This window comes from Nyctereutes procyonoides, unplaced genomic scaffold (genome assembly GCF_905146905.1).
Source record: "Nyctereutes procyonoides isolate TBG_1078 unplaced genomic scaffold, NYPRO_anot_genome, whole genome shotgun sequence".
NCBI classification, from domain to species: domain Eukaryota; kingdom Metazoa; phylum Chordata; class Mammalia; order Carnivora; family Canidae; genus Nyctereutes; species Nyctereutes procyonoides.
Genome location: NW_026575146.1, coordinates 2,002,556 through 2,018,594, shown reverse-complemented (window position 1 = coordinate 2,018,594; position 16,039 = coordinate 2,002,556). Strand labels below are relative to the sequence as shown.

Below are 16,039 nucleotides of genomic sequence, written 5' to 3'. Positions count from 1 at the left end.
AATAAGTGTTAAATTTCCTAACTCTTAGCACCTTTAGATAATCACTTTCTTCTGAGTTCTTCATAACTTTTTAGAATCCAACAACCATAAGTTATTCTACACTGGGTGACTTCTCAGGATTCCCAAACTCCAAAGCATATTTCTATAATATATTAACAAGAATTTGCAGCAAAAAGAATATATATTTATAGTGAATGCTGTGTTAGCTATCATTTTTCTTGATATAGTGAAAAATCAAAAGATGGTTTTAGATCCATATTACTGAATATTCTCAAGTGCTTTACCAATCCCTTATCCAGGAGTAAACTGAGCCAATTTTAACTTTTAAATCTCATTTTTCAACACCAAATTTAATAGGAGGAGCCTACTTGAAGAATCCTAAGCAGCAAATGTGAGAATATCATGAATTAAATCCAAAAGGTGATTTAACAATCTTTCCAGTGCAACTCCAAAGAAACAGGTAAATAGGGAAATTGCATAGTTAGATTTGTTTGTTCATTTTTTGTAAGTAATGCGGCAAAACGTATTCATATATAGCTTTGCGCAGTGGCAGTATCGTAGCCAATGAGGTTTATCCGAGGCGCGATTATTGCTAATTGAAAACTTTTCCCAAAACGTATTCATATCCATGAAGTAACACCATTTATGCCATTTTGCACTCAATTCTTTACTCCTACCTCTTTCCAATATAACCACTTCCAACTGGTTTATAGATATAAAGTATTAGGAACTTAAATATGTTTCTGTCACTATCATTCACTAATCTATCAAGTCTATAAATGCTCACTGGGGGCCTCCTAAATGCCAGAAGTGGTGCCAATGAACAAAATAAACAATCCTTGCACTCATGGAGCATCCCACTGTTTAGGAGAGGAGAGACAAATATTTTCAGATGCAAATATTTCAAGTACAATTCTGATAAGTGCATCAGCGGATAATGCATTATGAGTATGGAGTATAGAGCATATGCATATCTTACCCTAGTCTGGGAGCTCAGAAAAGGTATCTTGGGGAAATGACATTTAAGCTCAGGCAAGAAAGAGAAGGAGTTGGCCAAGAAAAGACGGAAGAAGGAGCAAGGGTAGAAGCCATGAGCAGGCTCATCATGATGGCTAGAGCACCAAGAGGGAATAAGAGTAAAAGCAGAATGCAATCAGGAGTGGATTGGAGGTGGCAACAATTTAGAGCCTTTAAAGCCTGAACAGTGGGCAGTCACTGAAAGATTTAACTGAAGAGAAAGGTTATTGAGACTTACACTTTAAGATCACTCCGGCTATTCTGTAGAAAGTAGAAAAGAATAGGTAAGGGGAAGCATGGCATGACAGAACCAGCTGGTAGATTATCACAGTGGTCCACGTGTTCAGGGATAATTTTCAGTAAGAAAAAAAAAAAGCAGTAAAATCATGACTCTCATACACATGTGACTTTAACTCATTAATTGACAAAAGAACCAGTGAGGTGTTAAACTGGTCCAAAGGAGAATTCAAAACACAACATGTTTATATGCAATAAACGAAAGCAGAAATAAATTTACAGCAGATGCAAAAATAGGTCTAGCCAAGGGACAGCAATCAATTGCACTCCACCTACTTTGCATTTTATGGATAAGAATCATTTGCATTATTATCTGTTTTCTAAAACTCTCAAAGTTGTAGAGCTGCTCAAAGATAAGAGAATGCCAATAACCCAGAGGTCTGAGTTGACAGGATTCTCACTAATCTTTTTGCCTACCTTAAAGTCTTTCACATTTTTTCCTATCTCAGATAATAGCATCTTGACAAAAGGAGGTGTCCGAAAAGAGGGAGGGAAATAAACATTTTGAATATACAGAGGTAGTGGAATCAACAAGATTTGCTGTTTGATTGCAATGTACTGGGGAGGGAACCCCCAATAAATGCCCAGGGATGGAATTCAAAATAAATTCCTAATCAGTGAAAGATGCCATCCGTACCTATTGGCATTTTTCAGCACAAGGGCCCAAATGCTCTGGAGAGGGACCCATGTTGCAGGGAAGGATCAGACTCAATCAATAATTCTATTTAAAACTCTACCACAATATACCAAAAGACATGGGTAAAAAAAAATAAATGAAATCAAATTCATTCTCTTCACCAGGATTTTTTTTTTCTTGTGCTAGCCTCTGGATTACCTACTGGCACCAAGCCCAAAAACTACCTTTTCCCAGCTGAGTAGAATTAAGCTGTATGGGGAATCTATAGAAATCTCCCAGCATAGAAATATGTATTCTCTTTCCTGGTCACCAGTGTGGAAGCAATCTGATTTATGGATTTAAGACAGCCAGAGGAAAGAAAAGAAAAAAATGTGGATGAAGTTCAATGTCACTGCCATGAACCCTCCATCTCTTTATATCCAAATAGTCATAATTTCTTTGATAAGTGTGTTCTAGAACCATCAAATTTTCCTTCTACTTTGATTTCTTACTAGAAGGATCTGAAAGGAAATGTTTCCAGGGTCAATTCTACTTTTGATACTTTTTCTCCAAACAAAATAAGCTTTTAGCTTCTGTGTCAGTTTATATAACTGGAACTGTTAAAATGTTAAAAATGTTAAAAATGATAATATTACCTGGTCTTTTCACAGTGATTACAAGCTTCCTGGGGCAAATAATTTACATGGGACTTAAAACCCTCACTTCATTTAACAGAAGAATATGTACATTACAAATGTACAAATTTAAGTATCAAGTTCATTAAGTAAACTATCCTGGTAGTAGTGGACTTGGTGTTATCTGAGGTCTTTTTAAAGATGTTAATAACCAGCAATAAATACTGAGCTATTTCTTTTTTTTTTTTTTAAGATTTCTTTATTTATTGGGATGCCTGGGTGGCTCAGTGGTTAAGCATCCGCCTTTGACTCAGGGCACGATCCTGGCATCTTGGGATCAAGTCCCAAACGGGGCTCCCCATAGGGAGCCTGCTTCTCCCTCTGCCTACGTCTCTGCCTCTCTCTGTGTGTCTCTCACGAATAAATAAATAAAATCTTTAAAAAAAAAAAGATAAAGTTGTCATAAAGAAAAAGATGTATTTATTTATTTATTTATTTGAGAGAGAGAGAGTGAAAGTGAGCAGAGGGGAGGGCAGAGGGAGAGAGAGAATCCCAAGCAGACTCCCTGCTGAGCACTTAGCCCAACACAGCGCTCAATCTCACAACCCTGAGATCACAACTTGAGCCAAAATCAAGAGTCGGATGCTTATCTGATACCAAGCTATTTCTTGAGAGAATTTAGGTACGTGACCAAATCATCAACAGACACTGGGAACCATCCAATGAAAAAGAAGTAACTGTAGTGAGGATATTTTTAAAGCTCAACAAAGGAAGTACTTCAGCCATGCTGGGTATGAGCTAAAGCTTTGGTGCCAGGCTTGCATCCATCAGGACAAGGTTCTGGACCTGGAGATGAAGCAGACCTACTGGCTGATGCTCCAGTTCAACAGTCTGTCACAGACTGTCAAGGTGCTATCTTGTCTGAGCCAAATTCATGGTAATACTGATAAACATTTTCAATTATTCTTTCTCAGTTGTCTCCACCTTTCCTTGACCTATAGCACTACTTCTCTCCATTCTCATAAACACGGGTAAAAGTCATTGACTCAGTTTAAAATGTCCCTCAAACATAGATCTACCAAGATTATGATGCTTCCAAATGATCTGAGCCACCACTGAGCCACCCAGGCACTCCCCAAATGATCTTTTTTTTTCTAAAGCTTTTATTTATTTATTCATAGAGACACACAGAGAGAGAGAGAGAGAGAGAGAGAGAGAGAGAGAGAGAGAGAGGCAGAGGGAAAAGCAGGCTCCATTCAGGGAGCCCGAAGTGGAAGTCAATCCCAGGTCTCCAGGATCACGCCCTGGACTGAAGGTGGCGCTAAACCACTGAGCCACCCGGGCTGCCCCCAAATGATCTTTAACAGGAGTTCTAAGGCAACTCTTCCCCCCAAAACTAAATTGAGCTGCTAAAACGTAGGTCTGTTTAATTTGCTCTACCTAGAAATAACCATATCCTCCTCAATAACAATCAGGAGGGATAATCTTAACACATCTCAGCACTCATAAAAACACTGGGATAGGGCAGCCTGGGTGACTCAGTGGTTTGGCGCCGCCTTCAGCCCAGGGCCTGATCCTGGAGATGGGATATTGAGTCCCACGTCAGGCTCCCTGAATAGAGCCTGCTTCTCCCTCTGCCTGTGTTTCTGCCTCTCTCTCTGTCTCTCTCTGTCTCTCTCTCTGTGTATCATGAATAAATAAATAAAATCTTAAAAAAAAAAAAAGAAAAAGAAAACACTGGGATAAAACACCTCATATCCAGACTCTTTCAGTTGCTATAACTATGTTGCCCGGAATATGGTCACATGCAGATGAATACTTCAAAAGTTTTACATAATGTCAAATCCAAAGCACCCAGATGTTACCTGTGCCTCTAAAATAAAACAAATTAAGAGACACCTGGGTGACTCAGTGGTTGAGCGTCTGCCTTTGCCTCAGGGTGTGATCCCAGAAGTCCCAGGATCCAGTCCCACACTGGGCTCCCTGCATGGAATCTGCTTCTCCCTCTGCCTATGTCTCTGCCTCTCTGTGTGTGCCTCTCAGAAGAAATAAAATCTTTAAAAAATTTTTTTTTAATTTCCCCAGAAATACCTATATCTGCTCTAGAATAAATCCTACACATAAAACCACCAATTATGCAAGCACTTCTATATTTTTTACCCTTCTGTCAAGGTCAGTTTTCACATTCCTAACATTCTTAGAGGCAAGATAAAACATCCCTCCACAAAAACGTGCAAAACCTAAGAAAACACTGCAATCAAATAATCATATGTAAATATTGGGATATGAAGCAATTTTTAAACTGTGCTGCTACTCAAAGTAATCCTAAAACATTCTCAGGTTGCCTCAAAGAAATACTGATGTTTATTTTCCTGACCTTTGCAACCTTCCCAAACAGAAACTTTTGAAAAAAATAACTCTTAATTTAAGTAGCATTCATGATATTTAAAAGACTACGATGATATTTCTCCAAGAAAACTTTATTTCTCCTCTTTCTATCATGGAGTCCTAAAAATTTTCCTCCCACTTCAAACGTAAAGAACCAAATTCCAATGTCAATAACCAATGGATAATTATATAAGAACAAGTCTGAAAATAGCCCCGCCAATTACTCTTTTGGTTTTCCCTGCCCCTAAAAAGAATATTGCTCAAAACACTGATTATGGGATCCCTGGGTGGCGCAGCGGTTTAGCGCCTGCCTTTGGCCCGGGGCGCGATCCTGGAGACCTGGGATCGAATCCCACGTCGGGCTCCCGGTGCATGGAGCCTGCTTCTCCCTCTGCCTATGTCTCTGCCTCTCTCTCTCTCTCTCTCTGTGTGGCTACCATAAATAAATAAATAAAAAAAAATTAAAAAAAAAAAAAGAAAAAAAATAAATTATTAAAAAAAAAAAAAAAAAAAAAACACTGATTATGTTCCAAGTGGTTTAGAAATGCTGAAGAGAGATTAGATCCTTGGAGAAAGAAGTGAGGAAGTGCACAAAAATAGAACCACAATGCAGATTAACATTATAGCCAAATCCACAGGTAATAAAATGCCTAACCACTTCTGCATGGGGTAGAAAGGCTGCCTGTATAACTTTGATTTTAACCAGGCAAAGTGAAACCATCATCTATCTAGCTAAGGGAACACCAAATTTGCCCAGTGATATATTCACTTCTTAAATGTACCCAGGATTCACAGAGTCAAAAGCAGCCAACTGTTGTTTATCTGGAGAATGCCAGGTAAAAATTAAAAGCTGTTTATACCATGAACTGTTTGTGCCAGGATTTCCACTTAAATATATTTGAGAATTTCTAAAAAGTATAAATGTATCTGCACACTCAGAAGATTTCTGCTAGGTTACCTGCCATGGGAAAATTCACTGCACTTCCAAACAAGCTCCATCAGTCAGAAAGAGAAAACTGGATCATCATATAGTGTTTGAAAGTCTCCATTACCAGGTCTCCTGGGTGGCTCAGCAGTTGGGCGTCTGCCTTTGGCTCAGGGAGTGATCCCGAGTTCCGGGATCGAGTCCCACATCAGGCTCCCTGCATTGAACCTGCTTGTCCCTCTGCCTGTGTCTCTGCCTCTCTCTCTATGTCTCTCATGAATAAATAAAATCTTTAAAAAAAAAGAAAAAGAAAATAAAGTATTCATTACCTTTGAAAATCGCGCATTGATCCATTTGGTAAAGGTTTTCTTCTGCACGTCATTGTGTTCATCTGTGGGAGGGAAAGGGAGAGAAGGGAAAAAGTATGAAAGTCTGTACCTTTGGGAAGGATTCTAAATACAATCATCCCCATCATGGAGAGTTTAAAATAGTAGTCCTACTAGTAGTTCTTGAGGCTCAGATAGAACATGAAGCTCAGGCACCTTCCCCAGGGAACCCAGTCCTGGGCCTCAGCCTGCTACCGTCAACCATTATATATATGTGTGTGGGATAGAATTAGCACCTCACTTTCACACTCTTGCACATACTTCCTGTTGCAGTTTAAAATTTCAGCATGAGAGATGTTAGCATGTCCAAAACAAAAATCAAAGTTATCCACAAAAACCTAGGAAACTCACGATCTTCCTCCTTTTTTGTACAAGTCCTATACCCTCCAGAACAAAAACTAGTATAACGGTATTCCACAACCTGTTTTCCTGTACTAAAACTGACAGGACGAGGTTTTAATGATCCTGAACTATAAACATAATCTACAGGTTTTACAAGTGGAGAAACCAGAGTCGTTTAAAAAAAATTATCAACTTTGGTTTTGATTATAAATTCATGCTCCAAGCCACAGCCAGTAAAATTCGACTTTAAAAATTATAGCATCTTGAACTTCTGGAAGATAGGCAGAATGATTTAGTTAAGTACAAGGAAACCATGTGCTATATCAAAAAGAACAAAAAGGCTTTAGAACAAAATAGACCGCACCCCAATCCACTTAGCTTGTGACCTCGGGTCAATCATTACAATGCCTCCTCACCCCAGATTCTCATCTGCAAAAGAGATGAATACACCCAGCTTGCAAGGGCATTGTGAGGATTAGTGAATATGAGTGGAAAACATTTGGCAAAGAACTGGCATTGAGTTCTTCCTTATTGCTATAATTATTGCTACAGTATGTGTGTAAACATGGCAGATAAATACCCACTATACCCTTCCTGTTACTTCTAATGGTATCCTCTTCAGCAGCTCCCCAGTTCTCAATTACCACCAGCAAGAGTCACTGTTGGCTTAAAGCCTACAAAACAGCACATTAACAATCTCTAACTGGTTCTGAAAGCTGCCTCAGGAGTATTTGGAATCGTGCAGAAAGCTGGGGTTCTGTGTGTGTGGGTGTGTATAAATACACTGTCTGCCCCGGTGCCATCCATACTGCCAGGCTGCCTCCCACAGCACAACAGCAAAATAATAACAGAGAGGCCCAAGTGCTCTCTGCTCTCTGTGCATCAGTTTCAAAGGGCTGCCTTCAACACAGACCTCCTCGTTCATCTCTACCAGCAGAATTAGAAGTTCAGCCACCACTTCCCCAAGTTTGTGATATCTTTGGTCCTTAACTCCCTTCTGGAAGGAGAGTTTGTGATTAAAAGGTCATTCCTGAAATAAGTAGAATGGCAGCAGTTCCAGAAGAGTGCATGTTGACATGTCCATAAAGGTAACTGGAGACTGACTCTGAGACACAAAAGGGGCAATTGGATGAAAAGCAAAACTGTTGTCTAAGAACCTTCTTGATGTTAACTGTACTGGTGGCCTTCCCTTCAGAAAGGATAATGCAGTCAGCATCAGACCTGATTTCAGGCTTTCTACCATCGATCAATGCCACACATTGCCATTTATTAACCAAGAGGACTTGGTTACACACTCTTGAGTCCCCACCTTGCAATCACACCTAAGAGGGATGAAGCTGAGATTATACGCAGAATAGATGTCAGTCACATATATCAACCTGCAGAGAGCACTAAAACAGCCCCACCGATATGAATATAATATGAAATATCAGTCTTCAGAGCTCTTAGAAAATCTAATTATTTGTCCCATTAACCTTAGAAAGAATTTATGTTTGTAAATTTTACCATACATATTATTCCATAATGCTATGAATAAAAATACATATAAAGGTCATAAATAGTATATTTTCCTAATTTCATAACATTCATACATCTTAAAGATTTTATCACCATAAAAATGGGAAAAATTCTTAGGGATTCATATTAATAAATTTTGCTTTTTTCTTATCTTTTCTGAGCATTTAACCTTATTTTCAAAAACATATTAAAATATTTAATAATTCATAGGTACCTCTCCAGATGTAGACTGGTCAAAGAAATGAGTGTCTGCACCTTACCAAATGATAAGTAAGGTTTTTCAACTGAACACATAAAAAAAGATCTACAAACAGATTTCTGCCATACAGAGATGTTTATAAAACTTAATGTTTCTATAATAATATTTGTTCTTTTGGAGTCAAATCAAAGTTTGAATATGAATTTATGTAACCAATATGAAATAAAGTATGAGATTGTAAAGATAAGTTGTCCAACATCCAAATATTTCAAAAATACCCCCAAATTTATAAACATTCCCTGTATTCATTTTCCTGATACAGTTAAAAAAAAGAGGGAGGAGAGTTCATATTTCAATAAAGTTTTAGTTCACATTTCCTTTTGTTCAATTACACACACACACACAGGAATTTAGTAAAAGAACTGGAATTAGCCTGTGGCTTTTCAATTATGAGATTAAAATGTAACAAATCTGGAACACTTACTAATAGAAAACTGCCCTCTGCACCACAACAATTGAGGTAACAACCCTGGCCCAGGTTCTGTTTCGGGAAGGTGAAAATACGATAGCTAAGTGGTGGGAAAACAACTAAAAATCTTAGTCATGCAATTCTGATCAATCATTCTGCCCTTCCTAGAAATTCATAGAGAACTTCAAAAGTCTCAAAGTCATTCCAGCTCTCCATTGTCAAGCCAATCTGTCATTTAATTTCCCCAAAATAAAAATGTGCAGAAAACACCATCTTACACATAATTGGATTATTTTCTATAAATAAGTTACTATAATTTACACTTTAAATGTATTCATTCCAGTTTCCAAATAAGCATTTTCTTTAGATTTGGATTTTAGAAAAACCCTTTAGTTTCTGAAAGCCTTTCAGGGTTTAGTTAGCAAACCTTATTCCATTAATGACCTTTCTCCATTAGGGGGACAAACACGGGACTGAATTAGGAGAAGAAAAATGTGTTAAATCCCTTAAGGCTGATTTTCCAAATTCTTCCCCTAAATATTTTGCTCCTCTTAAAATGCTTTTGGCATGCTCACACAGATCCAAGGGCCTCTGCTGCTGTCTCATCTGGAATTTTATTTCTGTGATGGGTAAGAGAAGTGAAGCAAGAAACATCAACAAAACTGCCTGATCAATCTTCCAGGAAACCGGCTTGCAATATTTTTCACTTCACCAGCTCAAATGCATACAAAAATTCTTTCACCAGAACATAGCAACAAATCTCAATTTAAATCCTATACTGGAAATGTAGTAGAGAAATTAGGACCTGTTTCCCTTATGGAAAGTTACTAGTCTTAAGAATATGTATACTGCCTTTAAAACTGAACCACTATTAAAGAGAAAGCATTACTCGGCTCTACATCTTTCAAAACAACTGAAGAATGTCTAATTGGTTGGCAATAATCTGAGTTCCATAGAATACAACTATTCAGAGAAAAAGTCCCTATACTTTAAGCCAAAAAAGATTTGTCTTGTTGGATGATTTAAAACTTGGACTGGCTTTATTAAAGTCTCTCATGAAATGCAACTCACCCTAGAAAGCCAGTTTCTCATTAGCAAAAGAGATTATTTCGGAAGCAATGACAGCATTTCAGATGATACTCCCACTTCTTCTTTTTCTGGCTACTGTATTTAATCAAACCCAATGAAACCTACTACCACAGCTTAATGAGATCATTCTCCTCTCTTGTCTTGTACCCACTTGGTTGGCCTCTGAATGCCACCAATTCATTTACTGAAACAACATGCATTAAAATGGCACATAGAAATATGTAAATATTATGTAATAATCTGCCAAATGTTACAAATGTGTAGTCAAAGACACAGAGACAAGAGGAGATAGACTGCTCTCAATTAGAGTGTATAAACTCCAAATTTGTTTCAAAATCTGACAATCCCAGAGGGCCTGGAAAAAAAAAGAACTTTAAAATGTGCTTTTCAAAATTGTCAAAACTACCTAAGTATATGTGTAGTTTAGATGATTAGCATTTCAAATTTATCTTCGTAAGTTTATCGTATTTACATACACTTTGAAGTTATTAAAGGTAAAAACTGCATTTGAAACAGTCTTTCTGACTTCACTTTATAAAAAGCAAAAAACAATTCAGTGGTCTCTTTGGGAGATGTGAACGTGGGTGAAGTGACAAGAGGAAAACAACTTTACTTATCAAATAAGAAGCCTGAAATCCGGGGACAAAAGCTGAATGAATTGCCCAGCATCACCTACTGCGCAAGTGACAGTCACAGACAGAACCAGGTCCCACAGACTCCTGAGCTTGCATTCAATGTATGCCAAGTACAAGAAGGTCAGAGTTTCACGGGGGAAAAAAAAAAGGCATCAAAAATATATCTTGAAGGACAGATGAAGTCTGATTCCTGCAAAGAAGGGCATTCTAGACAGAGTAAGTGAAAGTAGAGTAATACCCTCTTCATTTCAGACTCAAAATCAATACCTCACAAAAAAGAGCATATTTAAATAAAACATAATTGCATATCTATGAGAAAACAGAGGATTTGACATATAATATTAAAATAATAATTCTAAAATACTCCAAACTTTAGAAAGTTTTTAATCCTGAAAAATGTTTATATCCATAAGAAGAAGATGAGTACAGAGTTACAAATATATGCTCAAAAATGTTTTCTTAAGAAAATATAGAGTCTTTGAAAAGCAACCTCTTTAAGTAAACACATGCTCTTTATGACCCATTCACTTTGCTCCCAAATTTATGGTAATTCTGCAACCCTTTGATTCCAAAGTCTACAGCCCCACTTGCACTGTATTTAGGATTTCTGTCATTTTTACTATTGGAGGAAAATGTTTCAGCAGAGAACCAACCTAACCCACCCAAAATACCCACCTTACTATCACAGAGTCAGTGAGTATGAGAGCAGGAAAGCATATAAAAAGAACATCTAATCAAACCTGAAAGTAGACATGTCAGAAGCTTATCCCATAAAATGAAGTTAGGTGAGCCAGAAATCAGATCAGAATCCATATGTCTGGGCAGCCCCAGTGGCGCAGCGGTTTAGCGCCGCCTGCAGCCCAGGGCGTGATTCTGGAGACCCAGGATCAAGTCCCACATCGGGCTCCCTGCATGGGGCCTGCTTCTCCCGCTGCCTGTGTCTCTGCCTGCCTCTCTCTCTCTCTCTCTCTGAATGAATAAATAAATAAATCTTTAAAAGAAAAAAGAATCCATATGTCTTTATCCAGTACTCCTCCCATGATTGCAAACCTTTTTAACATCTTGATTCAGATACAATTCACATACCATACAATTTGTCCATGTAAAGTCTACAATTCAATTTTTTTGGTATATTGCATTATTAAATTTTTTTAATTGTAGTGAAATACATATAACATAAAGTTTGCCAACTTAACCATATTAAAATGCACAATCCAGGGATGTTAATTACATTTACAGTGCTGTGCGACCATCACCACTCTGTCCAAAGCATTTTTCATCTGCCCAAATAAAAACTTTATAACTTGGAGTACCCGGGTGGCTAAGTGGTTGAGCATCTGCCTTCCGCTCAGGTCATGATCCCAGGGTCCTGGGATCGAGTCCCACATCGGGCTCCCCGCAAGGAGCCTTCTTCTCCCTCTGCCTGTGTCTCTGCCTCTCTGTGTTTCTCATGAATAAATAAATAAAATCTTTTAAAAAAAGAAAGAAATTTTTTAACTCTTAAGCAATAATTCTCCCATTCACAGGGGCATCTGGCTGGCTCAGTTCATAGAGCATGTGACTCTTGATCTTAGGGTTGTACATTCAAGCCCCACTGTTGGAAGTGGAGGCTACTTAAAAAAATAAATAAAGTATGATAATTCTCCCATTCTCCCTCATCCCAGGCCCTAGAAGCCCTTAACCTACTTTCTATCTGTATGTATTTGCCTCTTCTAGATATTTTATATAAGTGGAATCATACAATATCTGTCCTTTTGCATCCAGCTTATTTCACCTAGCATCATGTTTTCTAGGATCATCCATGTTGTAGCACGTGTCAGAATATCCTTCCTTATTATGGCTGAATAATATTTCATTGTACATATATGCCTCTTTTTTAAGTGATTTTCTGTATTTGTTTATTTGAGAGAGCAAGAGTGAGCGGGGGGGGGGGGCAGGAGCAGAGGGAGAAGGACCAAGAGACTCCATGCTTGAGTGCAGAGCACAACACAGGGTTCAGTCTCACAACCCTGAGATCGGACCTGAGCCAAAATCAAGAGTCGGATGCTTACCTGACTAAGCCGCCCAGGTGTCCCATAGTGCCACATTCTATTCATCCATTCGTCTGTTGATAGACATTTGGGTTGTTTCTACCTCTTGGCTATTGAGAATACAGCCACAATGAAAATTGGCAGGCAAGTATCTGTTCGAATCCCTGTTTTCAGTCCCCTTGGGTATATAGAGTGAAATCACTAGGTCATGTGGTAATTCTATGTTTAGATTCTGAGAAACTGCCTTGCATGGAAACTGTTTTCCCTAGCGGCTGCACTCCTATCAGCAATGCACACAGATTTCAATCTCCATATCCTTGCTAATGTTTATTTTCCTTTTTTAATTATAGTCATCCTGGTAGGTGTGAAGTGGTATGTCAGGGCTCAGATTTGCATTTCTATAATGATTCATGATGCTGACCATAAGACTGCATTTTGAAAATGCAAAAACTCAAGAACTACCAAGCAAAACCACCAAACTCTGAGATACCCAGACTTTCTGAACTAGTCCCAGTTCAACAGCATTTTACTCCAAAGTCACTGGGGTTCACAGATAGGTCTTTTGCATTTACTCTGCGAAATATTGCAAAACAATCTATTCCCTAAAGAATTACTTTCAAAATTAGATATAACCCATTAATTCCTGACCATCTTTAATTTTAGTGTTTATTCACTTCTCACCTATTTTCCACTTGATGAATTCAAGTTTTTTAAATACAGAAGGGAATGTTTTCCAACTTTCATTTTCTAGAGTTGCCAAACTCTGTCTAAAGACTGAGTCTGTGAGATTTACAGGCATTCAAAATTGTTTGAAACCTTCTCTTTGGAAATATCTTTTGGAAAAACTCTTCACATCTTAGATATAAACAGCAGTATATATGTTGCAAATGCAAAAGAACAAGCACCCAATTTACAGGGAAAAATTACAAATTTTACATACAAACACTTCACTTTGGACTTTTGTCCCAGCAGCAAAGGAGTTTTATTAAAATCAGTTGAGAGGGGCAGCCCGGGTGGCTCAGCAGTTTAGTGCTGCCTTCAGCCTGGGTTGTGATCCTGGAGACCCGGGATCAAGTCCCACATCAGGCTCCCTATGGGGAGCTTGCTTCTCCCTCTGCCTGTGTCTCTGCCTCTCTCTCTCATGCTCTGTGTCTCTCATGAATAAATAAATAAATAAATAACATTTAAAAAATAAAATAAAACAAAATAAAATCAGTTGAGAGGAGTCTGGGTGGTTCAGCAGGTTAAGCATCTGCCTTTAGCTCAGGTCATGATCTCAGGGTCCTGGGATCCAGCCCTGCATCAGGTTCCCTGCTCAGCAAGGAGTCTGCTTCTCCCTCTCTCTCTGCCCCCTCTCCTCCCTACTCTCTCTCTCTCAAATAAATAATTAATAAATAATCTTTAAAAAAAAAAAACGCTTGAAATGTCATAGCACAAGAAGAGGTAATTTAGGAAGAGCTGAATGAGTCATAATGATGATGAATCACTGTCATGAAAAGTCAATAAAAAACTAATATTTTTTTAGTGATTTTAGTGATAAAATAGCTAGAATGTTAAAAAGAAAATGTGAAATTCCTTCATTTTATTCTTATTAAAGATCTATTATGTTCTACAAACTGTCTACAGAAATCTTCATAAGCATATTATTTCCAGACGTATGAAAATTTATGCAAATGAGTTTACATGAGAATAGGGAAAATTTTTTTGAATGGAATAAGCATTCCACTGATCGGACTTAAAACTCTGTCACGACAACTTCTACTTTCTAAAATAGGAGCAAAAACATGTCAAGACTGCTAAATATTCACACAGCAATTTTCTGATTTTAATTATTTAATTATTTTCCCCACATGATGAGGAAATCTAGGGGATTCTTCTAGATTCTTTTAGATTCCTAATAAATCCATGTTATAAAACAAAAACATCCAACAAATAGCATTTCTCAAACAAAAAATCTTGGGAAAAAAATATCCAAAGAAAAAGAAAACAGTACTTTCAGTACCCAAGTATCTCCTTGCACTCCTATGTAGGAATGCTATTATTTTCTATAGAACTGATATAGGAAAACTACATGTCTTCTGTAATTACAGCTTTGGGTCATCAAAGTCAGATAAAAATATATACTGAAAAGCAGCAAGCAATTAATGATCATGAATGAGCATTGTAGACACCAGTGATAACTATCTGAAGCCACCAACCCCAATGAATTAAAGGGTGTGACAGTGCTGCTTAGTTTCCCTCTTTGGAACTATTTTCAAATAATTCTGTGTGTGTCATGGCCCACATAAATACCCTGGGACAGATGAAGACCCAGACAACAATTCATGCAAGTTCAAGTACTGCCTGTCAATTCAGCTACTCAGGACAGTTCCCTGGTAGCCCCAAAGAGCAGTGTGACCCCAAGGAATTTGAGAATCAAAGAAAAACTATCTTCAGCTCATCAAGACTAGACTTACAAAAGTCTACACAACCTTAGAGGCCAGAATGAACACTCCAAAATGTCCAGAGCTACAAGCTTCCTTGACTATAACCCATCATTTGGAGAATTCCTAGGGCTTAGACTCTTCCCTCCACCTCTCCTCTTAATTTTTATTACTCACCTCCTTCTTCCACTCATCTTGCTTTTTAAACATCCAAATTTCCCTCCATCCTGCCTCTCTGATACTCTTTTCCAAAACCCTCCATGGACCCGTCTTGGGTTAGGTCACCATTTTGAAATTCTCAGCCATAAAAGCTCACCTGGCTACACGGGTGTGGTCACCCTCAAGCAATCCCAACACCATGTGAGTCTCTGTACCATTTCTCTCCTGGAGTGTCTTTCTGCACCTTTTCTTTCTCTACTTAAAACTTCCTGTATGGTGTCTGTAATATAAATTTTCAACATAGAAAGTGTGATGCTACGTTTGTGTTAAAGTCAGAGGCTTCAAATAGTTTTGTTCACGAACCTCTAAAAGAACTCCCATGCACATTTGACAATATCTATAGTAAATCTAAATAGTTAAAAAGATATAACTTCTAGCACATTGTTAAGAAGCCACAAATTTGGGACACCTCAGTGGCTCAGCAGTTGAGCATCTGCCTTTGGCTCAGAACGTGATCCCGGGTCCAGCGATCAAGTCCCACATTGAGCTCCCTGGAGGAGCCTGCTTCTCTCTCTCCCTATGTCTCTGCCTCTCTCTGTGTGTCTCTCATGAAAAATAAATAAATAAATAAATAAATAAATAAATAAATAAATAAATAATCTTTTTAAAAAGCCACAAATTTAGCTCAATTTTTAGGATATGTCTCTACTACCTAATTGGCAAAACTAGTCCTCATTGTCAAACTAACGAGCTAATCAGACTTATTTTTTGAAGAGGAAGTCTGACTTTAGTTTTCTACTTATAAACCATGTTCATTTGTGTCTCCAGGGTAACTGGGCAATGGCTCACATCATAATTCTCATTCTGAGAGGGAGGGATGGAGAGAGGGACAGAGAGAGGATGGATGGATG

The 16,039-nt window shown here is 38.1% G+C and overlaps 1 protein-coding gene and 1 pseudogene across 6 annotated transcripts in view; one reads left to right on the top strand and one right to left on the bottom strand.

Annotated features, from left to right (window-relative positions):
* The window catches only part of UTRN (utrophin), a 497,690-nt gene that overhangs the window by 384,472 nt on the left and 97,179 nt on the right, over positions 1-16,039 (bottom strand). For all 6 annotated transcript variants that reach the window (XM_055311522.1, XM_055311520.1, XM_055311521.1 and 3 more), the window contains one exon: positions 6,208-6,269. In XM_055311522.1, the coding sequence (XP_055167497.1) occupies positions 6,208-6,269 (62 nt within the window). The remainder of the gene's footprint in view (positions 1-6,207; positions 6,270-16,039) is intronic.
* LOC129501120 (U4 spliceosomal RNA) lies at positions 536-664 on the top strand (annotated as a pseudogene).